Source organism: Nerophis ophidion, linkage group LG14 (genome assembly GCF_033978795.1).
Source record: "Nerophis ophidion isolate RoL-2023_Sa linkage group LG14, RoL_Noph_v1.0, whole genome shotgun sequence".
NCBI classification, from domain to species: domain Eukaryota; kingdom Metazoa; phylum Chordata; class Actinopteri; order Syngnathiformes; family Syngnathidae; genus Nerophis; species Nerophis ophidion.
Genome location: NC_084624.1, coordinates 35,497,238 through 35,515,665, shown reverse-complemented (window position 1 = coordinate 35,515,665; position 18,428 = coordinate 35,497,238). Strand labels below are relative to the sequence as shown.

The 18,428-nt window shown below is 41.3% G+C and overlaps 1 protein-coding gene across 2 annotated transcripts in view; it reads left to right on the top strand.

Annotated features, from left to right (window-relative positions):
• The window catches only part of gjc2 (gap junction protein gamma 2), a 41,720-nt gene extending 31,115 nt beyond the window's left edge, over positions 1-10,605 (top strand). For both annotated transcript variants that reach the window (XM_061920522.1, XM_061920521.1), the window contains exon 2: positions 8,532-10,605. In XM_061920522.1, the coding sequence (XP_061776506.1) occupies positions 8,561-9,808 (1,248 nt within the window). In that variant the 5' untranslated portion in view covers positions 8,532-8,560 and the 3' untranslated portion in view covers positions 9,809-10,605. The remainder of the gene's footprint in view (positions 1-8,531) is intronic.
• The last annotated feature ends 7,823 nt before the right edge of the window (positions 10,606-18,428 follow it).

The window sequence follows — 18,428 nt, the reverse complement described above, 5'->3', positions numbered from 1 at the left end:
GTTACCATAGTAACTAGTATGTAACGCAAAAGTGCAGATTCCAACCACTGAAATACTTTGTATAGTTTAAGACTTACGGTCATTTGAAAACATCACTGCATATCATGATGGCAGCTACAGTTTCGATCTTAAGGATCTAAAAAAATTATTTGGGAATGTCCGGCCTTCCAGATTGAAAAGCTAAACGGGCCACACGCTTCCCAGGTCTGATTTAAGATGTCCAACACAAATTTAGGAACACACATTGAGGTGAGTTGAAGTCATGTAAAGTTTTACTGCACATAAATATTACCAACTGTTCCCAAACACACAAGTCATTGTTGTTGGGTTTCTTTTTAAGATATAGGTTGATGCTGTTTTTTTTACTGTCAGTAAAGCAAATGAATAACATTATAGGGGTGGGCCAAAAAAATGGAAAACTAAATAAATACAGACAGTAGGGTGCGGGGACCCCTACAGGTAGTTGTCAGGTGTCCCCAGCTAAATGACAGATCATTAAAGGCCTACTGAAATGAGATTTTCTTATTTAAACGGGGATAGCAGGTCCATTCTATGTGTCATACTTGATCATTTTGCGATATTGCCATATTTTTGCTGAAAGGATTTAGTAGAGAACATCGACGATAAAGTTCGCAACTCTAGGTCGCTAATAAAAAAGCCTTGCCTGTACCGGAAGTTGAAAACAATATGCGCGTGACGTCACTGGTTGTAGGGCTCCTCACATCCTCACATAGTTTACAATCATAGCCGGCAGCATCTACAGCTATTCGGACCGAGAAAGCGACAACTTCCCCATTAATTTGAGCGAGGATGAAAGATTCGTGGATGAGGTAATTAAGAGTCAAGGACTAGAAAAAAAAAAAAGTTAAAAAAAAAAGGCGATTGCAGTGAGAGCGATTCAGATGTTATTAGACACATTTCCTAGGGTAATTCTAGAAAATCCCTTATCTGCCTATTGTGTTGCTAGTGTTTTAGTGAGTTAAACCGTACCTTAAAGTCGGAGGGGTGTCGCCACGAGTGTTTTGACGCCAGAGTCTCTGAGAGAAGTTACGGCAGCTGCAGGAGGACGCTGGCTCCGCTGATCTGCGGCAAGAGGCGACTTATTTCCACAATTTTTTCCGCGAAAACTGCCGGTTGACATGTAGTCGGATCCATGTTTGCTTCACCGCTCTGATCCATAGTAAAGCTTCACCTCCAGGAATTTTTAACAAGGAAACACCGTGTGTTGTGTGTGGCTAAAGGGTAATAGCTTCCCACCTCCATCTTTCTACTTTGACTTCTCCATTATTAATTGAAAAAATTGCAAAAGATTCAGCAACACAGATGTCCAAAATACTGTGTAACTGCGCGATGAAAAGAGACGACTTTTTGCCGTAAGTGGTGCTGGGCTAATATGTCCCCTCCAACCAATAACGTCACAAACACGCGTCATTATCGCATCATCATTCCGCGACGCTTTCAACAGGAAACTCCACGGGAAATTTGAAATTTTAATTTAGTAAACTAAACTGTCCGTGTTGGCATGTGTTGCAATGTTAATATTTCATCATTGATATATAAACTATCAGACTGCGTGGTCGGTAGTAGTGGGTTTCAGTAGGCCTTTATTAGTAATGGACCCTTGTTTGGTCCATTTGTACACTCTCAGTTACATTAACATTGATATTATACAAGTAAGAGTAAAAAAATAATGGATTAGATTTTATATCGTGCTTTTCTATTATTAGATAATCAAAGCGCTCACAGAGAAGTGGGAACCCATCATTCATTCACACCTGGTGGTGGTAAGCTACATATGTAGCCACAGCTGCCCTGGGGTAGACTGACGGAAGCGAGGCTGCTAGTTTGTGCCTACGGCACCTCCGACCACCACCTATCATTCATTCATCATTCATTCATTCACCTGTGTGAGCGGCACTGGGGGCAAGGGCGAAGTGTCCTGCCCAAGGAAACAACAGCAGCGATTTGGATGTCAAGAGCCAAGAGGCGAAGAGCAAACCTGCAACCTTCAGGTTTCTGGCACGGTCGCTCTACCCACTACGCCATACCACCCCTAAGTGGGCCCATAGATATAAATGTCGTTAAATGGAGCTTTAATGTAGAAAACTACTTTTGCCGTGCCAATTGTAGTGCAGCTAGCTACAATTCTTCAGTGATAGCTTCCCCTTAGTTACATTTAATTGAGAGTAACCTGTAGCTTAGCTTACTACATTTTCCAAGTAGCTTGCTCTCATGGTCACTAATGGTTACTCCTGAGATGTATTAAAAGCGCATTTTGAGAATCTATGCAGGACATTAAAGACCTACTGAAACCCACTACTACCGACCACGCAGTCTGATAGTTTATATATCAATGATGAAATATTAACATTGCAACACATGCCAATACGGCCGGTTTAGTTTACTAAATTACAATTTTAAATTTCCCGCGGAGTTTCCTGTTGAAAACGTCGCGGAATGATGACGCGTGTTTGTGACGTTATTGGTTGGAGGGGACATATTAGCCAGCACCACTTGCGGCTAAAAGTTGTCTCTTTTCATCGCGCAATTACACAGTATTTTGGACATCTGTGTTGCTGAATCTTTTGCAATTTGTTCAATTAATAATGGAGAAGTCAAAGTAGAAAGATGGAGGTGGGAAGCTTTGGCCTTTAGCCACAAAAACACACGGTGTTTCCTTGTTTAAAATTCCTGGAGGGGAAGCTTTACTAAGGATCAGATCGGTCATAGCGAACATGGTTCCCGACCACTTATCAACCGGCAGGTTTCGGTGAGTAAATTGTGGTAAAAAGTCGCCTCTTACCGGAGATCAGCGGAGCTTGCGCCGTCCATGCAGCTGCCATGACTTCCCTCAGAGACTGGCGTCGACACACCCCTCCGACTATCAGGTACTATTTAACTCACTAAAACACTAGCAACACAATAGAAAGGTTAGGGATTTCCCAGAATTATCCTAGTAAATGTGTCTAAAAACATCTGAATCGCTCCCAATGCAATCACCTTTTTTTTAACTTTTTTTTTTTTCTAGTCCTTCACTCTTAATTACCTCATCCACGAATCTTTCATCCTCGCTCAAATTAATGGGGAAATTGTCGCTTTCTCGGTCCGAATAGCTCTTGATGCTGGAGGCTCCCGTTATAAACAATGTGAGGATGTGAGGAGCCCTCACACCGGGGATGTCATTGTCTGCTACTTCCAGTAAAGGCCGGGCTTTTTTATTAGCGACCAAAAGTTGCGAACTTTATCGTGGATGTTCTCTACTAAATCCTTTCAGCAAAAATATGGCAATATCGCGAACTGATCAAGTATGACACATAGAATGGACCTGCTATTCCCGTTTAAATAAGAAAATCTCATTTCAGTAGGCCTTTTAAAAGCCTGGGTGCATTGTTCTAGGGTTCTGAGGTGTTCAATGTCAGAACTATTAAGTAAAAGAACGAGTTTAGAGGGGCTTGGATCATCTTCCATGGTCCATACAAGAGGACTCTTGGATAGGGTTGGTTATCGTTAACGTATTATTTAAATTGATACTTTTGAAAACAGTGCCGGTGTTCTGGCGAGTTGTGTTCCCCATCTGAATTAATGCAAAACTTGCATTTTCGCATGCTTATGAGTTAAAGGAATGCAGAAATAATTGTGCATTAAAGGCATCTTTTTAAATATCTACAATCGCTACACCAAATAATGCTATATGTTTGCATTTTCACATATAAAAATATAAAACAATCTAATGTACAAATTATTAGGTTATGGTTTCATGTGAAGATGTCAAAAATCGAATGCCACAAAGCATGCTGGGGGCAATTTTGGTTTTATAGCAAAAATGCTATGAAAATTGCTGAATTTCCCCCAGGAGTCAATAAAGTACTGTCTTTTCTATTCTATTCTATAAAACAAAACAAAAAACCCACAAACCAACACATCATATATTTAATCATGGGGGAAAACGACTCGCCAGAACAACGGCCCTTAAATGGTACCCGAACCAATACTTAACAAGGAGATCAATATTTTTCTGTTAAAAAACTAAATATTTTTGTTTTAACGCAATTTTGAGACATGCAAGTTTGACAAGTTTTTAAGGTCAGAAATGAAGTTTAAATATAGTGTTAGACTCTGTCAGGACTATGGATGTGCCAATCGACTAGCTACTGATCAGTATCAGCCTATTTTTGAGAAAAAACATGTGATCGGTCATTGACGAATAATGCCTTTATTATTATGATCACAAACGGCACTCTTCACTGGCTGACAAGCTAGCAGCTAATTATTTTTCTCCGTACACAGTGTGGAGACGCTCCCCTAAACTAATAATAATCACCTCCCTTACAGCAAATAAATTGCATTTCTTTGCATCTTAAGTATCATTTTCAAGTATCATTATCGCTGGAGTAGGCATGCCAATGGCTAAGCTAACCGCTAAGATAGCGTGAATAACACCAAGATAAAAGTGCTTGGTATAGTTTAAGAAATGTAGCTGGAACCAGGTTACAGCAGAGAGTAAGCAGCAATTTTAACAGGAAATTAACAAGTAGAATTATAAGAGTCAGCAACCAGCGGCTCTTGGGCCACATGCGGCTCTTTAGTGCCGCACCAGTGGCTCCCTGGAACATTTTTTAAAAAGTTTTAAAGATGAAAAAAGATGGGGAATATTTTTTCGTTTTTGTATGTTTTTTGTATGAGGACAAACATGACACACACCTTGCCAATTGCTAGAAAGCCCGCCGTTTAATATGTTTGTGTGTTTGCTTCATTGATGAGAGTAGTTGGTGAACATTGTTTGGTCCTACTAATTTCAGTGGGGCTTGAACTCACCATAATGTGCTGTGACGCAACAGTTTGTTTACATATAAAATCTTCCACCCCTTATTTTGTCCACCAAACATTTTATACTGTGTGTGAATGCACAAAGGTGCGCTTTGTTGATGTTATTGACTTGTTGGAGTGCTAAGCAGGCACATTTGGTCAGTGCATGACTGCAAGCTAATCATTGCTAACATGCTATTTAGGCTAGCTGTATGAAAATATTGCATCATTGTGCCTCATTTGTAGGTATATTTCAGCTCATTTATTATCCTTTACTTTTATCCTCTTTGCATATAATTTAGTTTTGCATATCTCATGACACATTATCTGTATGTAATATTGGTTGCATTGTTGATACAGTAGTTGTTTGTGTGCCATGTTGTTCCAGACCAGAGCAAGCATGACCTATCTTGCCCAAAGATTGTAATAAATCTATTAAAAGAATACAGCCTGCCATTTTCTTTAACCTGGATACACACATCTATACCATTAGCCTTTAAAAACCAGTAATTTTGATGAGTTATCTCACCTTCTGAGAAGTTTTACTAATGTTTTCCAATGTTGTATAATGTGTAGAATAAATACTAAATTTCAACGTTTCTGTCAACGAAGATTTGCTTCAGCCTGCGACACATAGTCACTTTGATAGTAGGCTATTGTAGCTAATATAGACGTGTACGCCATGTGTTGCCTTCATTATAACACTTATATATGGCTTTTCATTTTTTGCGGCTCCAGGCAGATTTGTTTTTTGTATTTTTGGTCCAATATGGCTCTTTCAACGTTTTGGGTTGTCGACCCCTGGTCTACGGAGAAGATAATATAACAACAACTGTTTATGTCAGCATTGTCACAGTCAGCAAACAACATGTAATTCATAAATTGGTGGTGTCAATATTGCTGTGTTGCAATCACATAAAACCCGGAAGTGACCTAATGGCATTTCCTGTTTTTTATGTGATGGTCTACAGAGCCCTGTTGGGCTACTGTTTATTTGCCTGCTTCAATGCAGATTTGGATGTATTTTGAAAGGTTTAGAAGCCAACATACTGTATAAGCAATCATGAAAATATATTCAAAATGGGATGGAGAGGATTTATACAAACTTAAGAAAAGTATTTTTTGAAAGATTTAAACCATACGTTATCACCAAGATGTCACTGATTGCCTGGACCTCACTTCCTTTAAATCTTATAAGGATTTGAAGAAAAACATTTTAGAGGCACATCATGTCTTTACATCAATCAATCAATCAATCAATCAATGTTTATTTATATAGCCCCAAATCACAAATGTCTCAAAGGACTGCACAAATCATTACGACTACAACATCCTCGGAAGAACCCACACATCTGGAAGGGTCCACAAATTAAGCTTTTATTGGTGCAAGACAATGTTAGATTTATCCGTGCATCGCTAAGTAACAAGATTGACAACAAGTGCTGTGCTGCTGTGATCAGGACGTTATTGAGAAAAAGGATAAGTTTTTTTGCATCTGATTTCCTGCTTGAAATGTTAGTCCATCATCTACAATTCACTTCTGCAGTTGTTTTTATGGTGCAAAATTCATATTTTGTCTCATTATCTAGCTATTGATCTCTGTTGTTCAGCAAGGTTTGCTGGTGATCTGATCATTCAGTATATGCTGTTGAGCCTACAAAAGATTAATTCTTCTAGTTTATAAATACTACTAAGGATATTTTCTTGATACTAAAAACTATAACCCAAGAGGCTATAATATAGTTATCTGTGTCAAATAAAGCACTGGGCTTTCCTGCACAACAACAACTAAGTTTTTGATTTCTATTATGAAAATGGACAAAGAAAATATGGTGGATTAGACAAACAATTACAATATTTGTTACTTGGACTTAAGATGATGTTAGTTTATTTGCACAACCAGGTCTTTGTAGTTATATTTAGGCATAGCAACCACAAAATAAAAAACTATTGCAATCGCTTGTCGTTTTTTTCTGTTTAGTTCTGCTCTAAAACACTACTAACATAGTAGAGAATAAACTCAATTGCATCACAGAAAGTTTCTCAAACAAATCAAATGTTCAAACAAACATTTCACAAAGTGATCGTTGCAGACACAAGCATGGTCTGATTGTATTCCACAAGTTTATAAAGGGGTATTTTTAAGAGCCATTTCTTTCGACACACTTTCTTTTTTTCCCCTGACTTTATTTCCTTTATGAGCCTCTTTGTTCGGGACTCAACAAAAGCTCTTTCCTATCTCTCGATTTAAACGACTGGAACACCCAAGAACAGAACAGCAAAATGCCATTTTCTGCTCAAACTCTACACTCACTCTCACTTGTTTTGATGTTACGCTCGAGCTGCTTGACCATCATGTAATCAAGCTGCAAAGAAGAAAAACAGACGGGACGTCACATGCTGCCCAGCAAATAAGAGTAATATCAGTATACGATCGCTATTAGAGTTTTTATTTTCTCTAAGTATTTTTGTTGCTAAAACGATTGCGTTCATCATGTCTTGTCAAATAGATAGGTGCTATATTCTTGTGTTCAGTCAAGGTTTCAAGTTTCTTACCTGCTACATTTATACACATTCAAACGCCAGTGTGAGCGGCACTAGGGGCAAGGTGGGTTAAGTGTCTCTCCTAAGGACACAACGGCGGTGACTAGGATGGCGGAAGCTGAAATTGAACCTGTAACTATGAAGTTGCTGGCACAAGCCGCTTTGCCATCTTAGACACACTGTAGCGACCGTGCTTCCAACATCTGCGGTCCTCTCCAAGGTTTCTCATTGTTATCCCCCTGGGTTGAGTTTTTCATTGCCCTGTTGTGTGATCTGAACTGAGGATGTCGTTGTGGTTTGTGCAGCCCTTTGAAACGTCTGTGATCTAGGGCTATATAAATAAATATTTATTGATTGATTGATTACACAAAAAACTTTGTCTGAACACAACATCATTATTTTTATTGCTGTTTTTGTAGTTGTTTACACTCGGGGAATAATTCCCTGTACAAAGGATAATTTTGATGAAAAAAATCATCCATCCATCCATTTTCTACCGCTTATTCCATTTTGGGGTCGCGGGGGGCACTGGCGCCAATCTCAGCTAAACGAAAACATTTAAATGAGTCGTAAATAGTAGTTTTTGCTTATGTGTAGTTATTAAATGAGTTATACTTTTATAGAGCTTTTCTACCTACAAGGCACTCAAAGCGATTTGACTCTATTTCCACATTCACCCATTCACACAGTGATGGCGGGAGCTGCCATGAAAGGCGCTAACCACGACCCATCAGGAGCACGCGCGAAGTGTCTTGCTCAAGAACACAACGGATTTGACTAGGGGGGTAGAAGCCGGGGATCGAACCAGGAACTCTCAGGTTGCTGGCACGACCACTCTTCCAACTGCACCACACCACACCGTCCCCATTATTATCATTATTGTGTTCTGTTGACTTTGTTTTGTTCAAACAATTGTTTGTAATAACGGACAATAACAACCTGTTTAAACATTGTGTTGATATAGTGGAACTGTTACCATAAATAAAGTGAGAAATGTAAAGTTAATTCATGTGATCGTATCAGTATTGCTCTCGGCCGATTTCCCTCATGGATAATCAAAATCGGCAGCATAAAACCTTGATCGGAACATCCCTAGGCAGGACGCTAGATTATTGACTTGCAGTAAAATGATCCGGTCTCTCCAGAATTGAATGATCCAACTCTTTGTCCTCTTTCCACAGATTTTAGTTAAAAAGCCTCCAAAAGCAACATGAGCTGGAGCTTCCTCACTCGTCTGCTGGAAGAGATCCACAACCACTCCACCTTTGTGGGCAAAGTGTGGCTGACCGTGCTGATCATCTTCCGCATCGTCCTCACGGCGGTCGGCGGCGAGTCAATCTACTCGGATGAGCAGACCAAGTTCACCTGCAACACTAAGCAGCCGGGCTGCGACAACGTGTGCTACGATGCCTTCGCGCCCCTCTCGCATGTACGCTTCTGGGTTTTTCAGATCATCATGATCTCCACGCCGTCCATCATGTACATGGGCTACGCCATACACAAGATAGCCCGCACTACGGAGGAGGAGCGGCGCAGGAATCACAGGATCCGCAAAAAGCCTGCTCCTCACTCCAGGTGGAGGGAAAGCCACCATCTGGAGGACATCTTGGAGAGAGATGACGATGCAGAGCCTATGATCTATGAAGACACACTGGAGGGTCAGGAGGTCAAGGCCGAGTTGGGAAACAGCAATTGCCACGAGGCGCCAAAGCACGATGGTCGGCGTAGAATTATGCAAGAGGGGCTGATGCGGATCTACGTTCTTCAACTCATGTCACGAGCGATCTTTGAAATCGCTTTCCTTGCAGGACAGTACCTCCTGTATGGATTCCGAGTTAGTCCTTCCTTTGTGTGCAACAGGGTCCCCTGTCCCCACCGGGTGGACTGTTTCATTTCCAGGCCCACCGAAAAAACAATCTTCTTGATCATCATGTACGTGGTAAGCTGCCTCTGCCTTATGCTTAACGTGTGCGAGATGCTCCACTTGGGAATCGGCACTTTCCGAGACATCCTGCGCCTGAAGAGGAGGCATGGTCGGCGGACTTGCGGCTACCCGTTCTCCCGCAATATTCCCGCTTCACCTCCCGGGTACAACTTGGTCATTAAGACGGACAAACCCAGCAGGATGCCCAACAGCCTCATCACGCATGAGCAGAACATGGGCAACGTGGCCCAGGAGCAGCAGTGCACCAGCCCGGATGAGAACATCCCATCGGATCTGGCGAGCCTTCACCGCCACCTGAGGGTCGCCCAAGAGCAGCTGGATATGGCCTTTCAGACGTACCAAACTAAGAACCCCCAGCAGACCTCCAGAACCAGCAGTCCTGTGTCTGGGGGAACTATGATGGAGCAAAACCGAGTCAACACTGTCCAGGAGAAGCAGGGAGCTAGGCCCAAGTCAGCTACAGAGAAGGCTGCTACAATTGTTAAAAACGGAAAAACCTCAGTCTGGATTTAGAAATAAAAGTGTAATTTATTAGCAAAGATCTAAGACTATGTGACTACACAGTGACACAGCTGGGAGATCTGTGGGGTGGACTACAATCAGACAAATATAAATATTATAGAACATAGCGAACAAACAAAAAATACACAAACTTTCAAGAATCATCTTTGTTACTGTCTATTGTCCTTTGTGTGCTTTCCACCATTAACATAGTAGGCCTCACTAGTAACCAGATCTCTAATTGAACTAAATCGTCACCATAGAAACAAGAGCGTTCTGAGCTATTTATCTGATCTACCCTTGATTGCTGCTGAACTGGATTTATTGGCTGACTTCTCGGGAAGGATGACTGTTGATTGTTGTTGGGGAAAAAATATATATTTAATATAAAAGGATAATGTATGGATGTGGTATGGAAAAGTGTTGCTAGACGCAGGTTGAACTGTGAAATATTTCGATAGAGCAACAATCTGTTCCTCTATGTGATTTCCAGCCATTGCATGCTATCCTGTTTATTCCCCAAAATTACTTCTTATAAAGAAAGAAAGATTATTTTCTTTAACACTGACTTTTTGTTATCTGAAGACGATGCATGCGTTACATAGGTTACAAAAGAAACCCCACCTTTACCGATTAAACTATGCATTTAACTTACGTTTAGGCATGTTACTTCTTTGAAAATGTGTGTTCTAGTATTTTCAAAATAGGTTTTAAGAGTTTAATCTTGCCTTTATTATTGAAAGTGCCTTAAACTTTAAAAGACTGTTCTTGTATTTGATTGATGAGAAAATAAAATTATTCTGAAGCTCTGTGATTCTGTGTTTCACATCATATTGCAGCAGCGCCGGCATATTATGCGAATGTAAACCCTAGTAGAAAAGAGCAGATCAGAGTTTTTTGAATGGGCAGTGCTTTTATCTTCTGGTGGGGTCATGAATGTATCAATGCTTGTTTTGCCATGAACTCTCTTTTATTTTTTCAAACATTTGATATTAGCGCTTCTCCCTCCAATGGGCTCATCACACACAGGAGGGGCCATAGAAGTTGGGTTCTAAGTGAGGTGGGCGGCAGCTGTAGGCAGGGCCCTTGGCGGTCTGAATCCTCTGAGCTGGTGCGCGAGGTATAAGTTCCGGCTAGATGTGGTTAGTCTCATTTTGACGCACAGCAAGAGCTCTGGAATCAGTATTCTCAAGAGGGGCTGGATTCCCTTCCATTCTAGCATTGCCAGGAGTGAGGGGAGATTTACGGGGATGGAAATACATGTTGCCCCGCGGATCATAGCCTGCAAGGTGGGAGTAAACCCAGTGGACGAGATGGTAGTTTTCCCTCCAGCTCCAGGTGTGTGGACAAACAACAGTCAGGTTGTTTGTGCTTAAGCACCAAGTAGCAGTTCAGAGTACCCACCCTTTTTGGAGTCCCTCGAGGGAGCACTGGAGAGTTCTCCCTCAGGTGATTGTTCTACTGGGGACTTCATTGGCAACAACAGTGAGACCTGGAGATACGTGATTGGGAGAAAGAACCGCCCTGATCTGAACCAGACTGTTGTTTTGTTATTGGACTTCTGTGCTCTCACAGATTGTCCATAACAAACACCATGATCAGGCATAAGGGTGTCCAAATGTGCACTTGGCACCAGGACAACCTCGGCCGCCTTTCGATGATCGACTTTGTGGTTGTATCATCGGATTTGCTCTCTCATGTTTTGGACACTCGGATGAAAAGAGGGGCAGAGCTTTCAACAAATCACCACCTGGTGGTGAGTCATCTTTGATGGTGGGGGAGGATGCCTGACAGACCTGGCAGGCCCAAACACATACTGGGAACATCCTGCAGAGTCTCCCGTCAGAGAGAGTTTCAATTCCCACCTCCGGAAGCACTTCAAACATGTTACGAGGTAGGTGCTGGACATTGAGTATGAGTGGACCATGTTCTGTGCCTCTATTGTAGAGGCAGCCGATTGAAGCTGTGGCCGCAAGGTGGTCGGTACCTGCCGTGGCGGTAATCCCAAAACCCGCTGGTGGACACCAACGGTGAGGAATGCCGTCAAGCTGAAGAAGGAGTTCTGTAGGTCCTTTTGGCTCATGGGACTCCAGGGGCAGCGGACAGCTACCGACAAGCCAAGCGATGTGCGGCTTTGACAGTTGCAGAGGCAAAGACTCGGACATGGGAGGAGTTTGGAGAAGCCATGGAGAACGACTTCCAGACGGCTTTCAAAGCAATTCTGGACCACCATCTGCCGCCTAAGGAGGATGGAGCAATGCACTGTCAACGTCAACAGAAATCCATGTGCTATTGACGTTGAAAGGGGGATATTGTGGATCGGTGGAAGAAATACTTCGTAGACCTCCTCAATCCCGCCTGCAGTTTGTACATGTCTTAAATGAGGAAGCAGGGCCTAGGCACTCTGCAGTGGGCTCTCTTATTTCTGGGGATGAGGTTGGCGAGGTACTTAAAAAGTTCCGGGGGTGAATCAGATCAGGTTGTGGATGCTGTGGGGCTGTCGTGGTTGACAAGACTCTGAGCATTGTGTGGACATCAGAGGCGGTGCCCCTGGATTGTCAGATCTGGGTTGAAATCCAGTTAGGCATGATATATTGGTCGTTTTATGTCTTGTTTTGTACAACATTTTTTTTATTCATTACATTTTAGTAATTTATGGGATTTAGTTTTGCACTCCTATGAAGGTACTATTGTATTTTATTCATCCTTCCATGGTACAATGTAAATGTGACACTGCGTGCACTTTTTTTTTTAAATTGTTTCATACGTCTGTACAGCGCTTTGGCCAACTGGGGTTGTTTTTAAAGGGGAACATTATCACAATTTCAAAAGGGTTAAAAACAATAAAAATCAGTTCCCAGTGGCTTGTTGTATTTTTTGAATTTTTTTTCAAAATGTTACCGGTCTTGGAATATCCCTAAATAAAGCTTTAAAGTGCCTTATTTTCGCTCTCTGCGAAGACACTGGCCATTTCCCTGTGACGTCACACAGTGCTGCCAATGTAAACAAACAATGGGAATACCACAGCAAGCTATAATGCCAATAGCCCGGATTCAAATTCGGATTTCAGCGCCTTAAGCAATTCAACAGATTACGCATGTATTTAAACAGATGGTTGGAGTATGAAAATATTGAAGAAGAAACTGAAGCTATTGAGCGAATAGCTATTGACGCTATTCATAGCCATAGCATGGCCGAATAGCTGCGTTAGCATCGCCGGTAATATGTGCGGACCAAACGGTCAGGACTTTCGCATCTTTTGACACTGGAGCAACTTAAATACGTTGATTGGTAAGTGTTTTTTCGCATTAAATGTGGGTGGGAGGAAACGTAATATAGTTGCAAATGTATCTACAGGTTATCCATACATCTCTGTACCATGTCTGCTTTAGCACCGCCGGTAAATAGCATGTTAGCATCGATTAGCTGGCAGTCAACATCAACAAAACTCACCTTTGTGATTTCGTTGACTATCGTTGCAAATGCATCTGCAGGTTATCCATACATATCTGTGCCATGTCTGCCTTAGCATCGCCGGTAAAATGTGGAGAAACTCCAGCACATTCAATGGAGGTCTGGCGGCAGACACTTTCGCATCTTCGGGCCAGTGTTGCAACTTGAATCCCTCCCTGTTAGTGTTGTTACACCCTCCGACAACATAGCAACGAGGCATGATGTCTCCAAGGTTCCAAAAAATAGTCAAAAAAAACGGAAAATAACAGAGCAGAGACCCGGTGTTTGTAATGTGTTGAAAATGAAAAAGGCGGGTGTGTTACCTCGGCGACGTCACATTCTGACGTCATCGCTTCCAGCGCGATCAACAGAAAGGCGTTTAATTCGCCAAAATTCACCCATTTAGAGTTCGGAAATCGGTTAAAAAAATAGATGGTCTTTTTTCTGCACCATCAAGGTATATATTGACGCTTACATAGGTCTGGTGATAATGTTCCCCTTTAAATGTTCTATATAAATGAATAAACTGGTTCATTTATTTGAAACTTGGAACCGGAAGGTGGGTTCCAACTAACGTGGGATCGTACTCCTCAGGCTTCTTGGTAAGGTTTATTCAAGTGTACTGGAGAGGAAGCTACATCGGATAGTTGAACCTCGGATCTAGGAGGAGCGGTGTGGTTTTTGTCCTGGTCGTGGAACTGTGGACTAACTCTATACTCTCTGCAGAATCCTTGACGGTGCATAGTCGTTTGCCCAACCAGTCAACATGTGTTTTATGGACATGGAGAAGGCATTCGACCGTGTCCCAGTGCTTCTCTGCTTAGGCTGCAGCCCCCGCAACCTGACTTTGGATAAGCAGAAGAATATGGATGGATGGATGGCTAATATTAACGCTTGAATCTACCTAATTTCAAACTACAGAGAGCCTCCTACACAACAAAAAACGGACACACTCAAAAAAGTGGTACATGTTAGTCATATATACCTGTATATTTTTTTTTATTACTTTCAGCGCTTTAAATTCTTCAAAAGCTTCAGACCTTTCCATACATATTAAGTTTTAATATATTTGTTATAGGGTTGTACAGTATGCCGGTATAAATAAAGTACAGCGGTACTAAATAATCCAAATAGGTACTATACTGCCTTTAAAAAATACCGGTACTTATTTTTCCCTTACAGATGTCGTGACATTGCTTGTAATATTATAGGATTAGATTTATGTAGCACTTTTTCTTAGTGACTCAAAGCGCGTTACCTCTTTTCCATAGCAGAGGTTCCATAGCTTGTTTGGAGTAGGATTTCAGAGCTTTTGTTTTCCTTTGCCGCAGCACCAAAAGTTGCCGTTCCATTTATAGTTTTTTTTGGTTCAATTTCAGCTACCAAATGAAGCTGGGGCAGCTTGATGAACAAACCGCATAATACGGTGGGGGGAGTTAGTTCTCGTAAATGCAGTCGATTCAACTACGTCTCGTTTCCCCCGACACAACACAAAGCTAACTTTTTCTGTGATTGAAATAGAAACTGCACCAAATTTTGGACGCCCAAGATGACTAGGTCTAGGATAAGACTACCGGGCTCGGGTTCTTTTTGTTTGGATTTTGCATGTTTTACCCAGGACTGCTAGTCTCCCGGGCCTCTAAAGATGCTTGTCTGGCCCTGCAATGAGGTGGCGACTTGTTTAGGGGGCACCTGCGCCAAAGTGCAGCTGGGATAAGCCTTAAAGTAAAAAGGGAAATCTCTAACCGGTCTTGTTCAAGCAGCATGGTATGTATCTATATGAACAATTGTAAGCTTCATGCATTTTTCAGTTTTATAGTGTTTTTTCAGGTATTCAAATACTCTTATGTAAGAGAAATAGAATAAGATTAAATGGTGACAGTACACTATCATGTTTAATGAGTGTTCCTTACCAAATAACACCTAATATGTTTTTCAAGATGGCACCGCTGAAGTGGCTCCCTGTTGCAGTTGCTCTAGCAACCCGCGACTCTTTAGCGCCACCCTAGTAGCTCCCTGGACCTCTTTCAGAGATGTGTGAAAATTGACAAGGATGAATAAAAAAATGTTTTTGTTTGTCTTAATATAATTTCTGTAGGAGAACAAACATGACACAAACCTTCTTAAGTTGTTACAAATCCTACTGTGTATGTTATTCATGATTCACTGATGAGAGTGTTTGGCAAGCACCGTTTTGTCCTACTAGTTTCAGCAATCCTTGAACTCATCGTAGTTTGTTTACATTTACAACTTTTTCCGATGCTGCCACAGAAAGTCAGCTTTTATGCCACTCCTTTTTTCTCATTTTGTCCACCAAACATTTTATACTGTGCGTGAATGCACAGAGGTGAGCCTTGTTGATTTTATTGACTTGCTGGAGTGCTTATCAGGCATATTTGGTCAATCCATGGCTGCAAGCTAATCGATGCTAACATGCTATTTAGGCTAGCTGTATGTACATATTGCATCATTATGCCACATGTGTAGGTATATTTGAGCTCATAAAATTTACTTTACTTATGTCCTCTTTGTATTTAATCTATATTTGCATGTCTCATGACACACTATCTGTATGCAATATTGGCTGCATTTTGAATAGTTGTTTGTGTGCAATGTTGTTCCAATTCACAGCAAATGTTACCCAGCTTGCAAAGATTGTAATAAATCCATTAGAAGAAGACAGCCTGCCGTTTCCTTAAACTTGGAGACTATACTTTCGGCTATTCTGAGCCATTCAATTCCAGAAGTTATCTCATCCTGTGAGAAGCCTCCCTTTTACTAATGATTTCCAATTGCTGCAAAAATGTGTACAGAGAAAATTAAAACACATTTCTGACAACAAAGATTTGCATCAGCCTTCAATAGTACGATGATACAACTAGTATATACACTTAAATCATGTGTTGTCATTATTGTAGCACCAAATATAAGACTTTTAAAATAATTTTGATAGTAGGCTAAAATAGCTAATATAGACACAACATGTGTTGTCTTCATTAAATGGTAAATGGGTTATACTTTTGTAGCACTTTTCTACCTTCAAAGTACTCAAAGTGCTTTACCATTAATTAATAAACGTAAGCTAAGTTGAAAAAAACTTATTCGGGTGTTACCATTTAGTGGTCAATTGTACGGAATATGTACTGTACTGTGCAATCAACTAATAAAAGTTTCAATCAATCAATTTGACCCTATTTCCACATTCACCCATTCAAACACTAATGGCGGAACCACGACCCATCAGGAACAAGGGTGAAGTGTCTTGCTCAAGGACACAACGCAACCGACTAGGTAGGTAAAAGGTGGGGATTGAACCAGCAACCCTTAGGTTGCTGGTAAAGCCACTCTCCCAACTACACGACACCCAACTTATATAAGGCTTTTAAATTTTTTGCGGCTCCAGACAGATTTTTATTTTAAATTTTCTCTACAATATGGCTCTTCCAACATTTTGGGTTGCCAACCTCTGCTCTAGCCTATCCTAATTTTAGCGACTGCACTTTACTAAATAATACATTATAGGAAGATGTGATGACGACTTTACACTATCATTTTTAACGACCGTACATTACAAAATACATAATATTAAGATGTGATGGGGACTGTACACAATAAGCTTCTGTCCTGCTGCAGCTTCGTGACTACCCCTCATCACACCCGTCAACACACCCGTGGCCACACCCCTCCGACCTTCAGGTACCATATAATCTCACTAAAACACTATTAACACAATAAGCAGATAAGGGATTTTCCAGAATTTACCTAGTAAATGTGTCTAATAACCTCTGAATCGCTCCCACTGCCCTCGCCTTTTTTTTGTTTTGTTTTTCACTCTCACCATCTTCATTCGCAAATCTTTCATCCTCGCTCAAATTAATGGGGAAATCGTCGCTTTCTCGGTCCGAATCGCTCTTGCTGCTGGTGGCCATGATTGTAAACAATGTGAGGATGTGAGGAGCTCTACAACCAGTGACGTCACGCGCACATCGTCTGCTACTTCCGGTACAGGCAAGGCTTTTTTATTAGCGACCAAAAGTTGCGAACTTTATCGTGGATGTTCTCTACTAAATCCTTTCAGCAAAAATATGGCAACATCTCATTTCAGTAGCCTACTGAAATGAGATTTTCTTATTTAAACAGGGATAGCAGGTCCATTCTATGTGTCATACTTGATCATTTCGCGATATTGCCATATTTTTGCTGAAAGGATTTAGTAGAGAACATCCACGATAAAGTTCGCAACTTTCAGTATTAAGAGAAAAGCCCTCCCTCTACCGAAAGTCGCAGACGATGATGTCACACGTGTGGGGGCTCCTCACATATTCACATTGATTTTAATGGGAGCCTCCAACAAAAAGACCTATTCGAACCAAGAAAACGAAAATTTCCCCATTAATTTGAGCGAGGATGAAAGATTCGTGTTGGAGGATATTGATAGCGACGGACTAAAAAAAAAAGATTAAAAAAAATTAAGTTAAAAAAAAAAGGACGGATTCCGATGTTTTTAGAGACATTTACCAGGATAATTCTGGGAAATCCCTTATCTTTCTGTGTTGCTAGTGTTTTAGTGAGTTAAATAGTACCTGATAGTCGGAAGGGTGTCTCCACGGGTGTCTTGACGTGCAGTGTCTCAGGGGAGTCGACGGCAGCTATGGACGGCACAAGCTCAGCTTTTCTCCGGTAAGAACTGACTTTTTAACCACAATTTTCTCACCGAAACCTGCTGGTTGACATTTGGTAGGGATCCATGTTGGCTTGACCGCGCTCTGATCCATAGGAAAGTTTCACCTCCAGGAATTTTAAACAAAGAATCACCGTGTGTTTGTGTGGCTAAAGGCTAAAGCTTCCCAACTCCATCTTTCTACTGTGACTTCTCTAATATTAATTGAACAAATTGCAAAAGATTCAGTAACACGGATCTCCAAATACTGTGTAATTATGCCGTTAAAGCAGACGACTTTTAGCTGTGTTTGTGTGCAGCGCTCATATTATCTTAAAACCCGTGACGTCTTGCGTACACGTTAGAGATGCGCGGTTTGCGGTCACAACCGCGGAGTCCGCGGAGTCCGGGGATAAACCGCGGGTCGGGCGGGTGACATGACGAAAAAATAGATTTTAAATAGATTCGGGCGGGTGGCGGTTGAACCAATTCGAAAATATATATTGTAATAATCCCAGT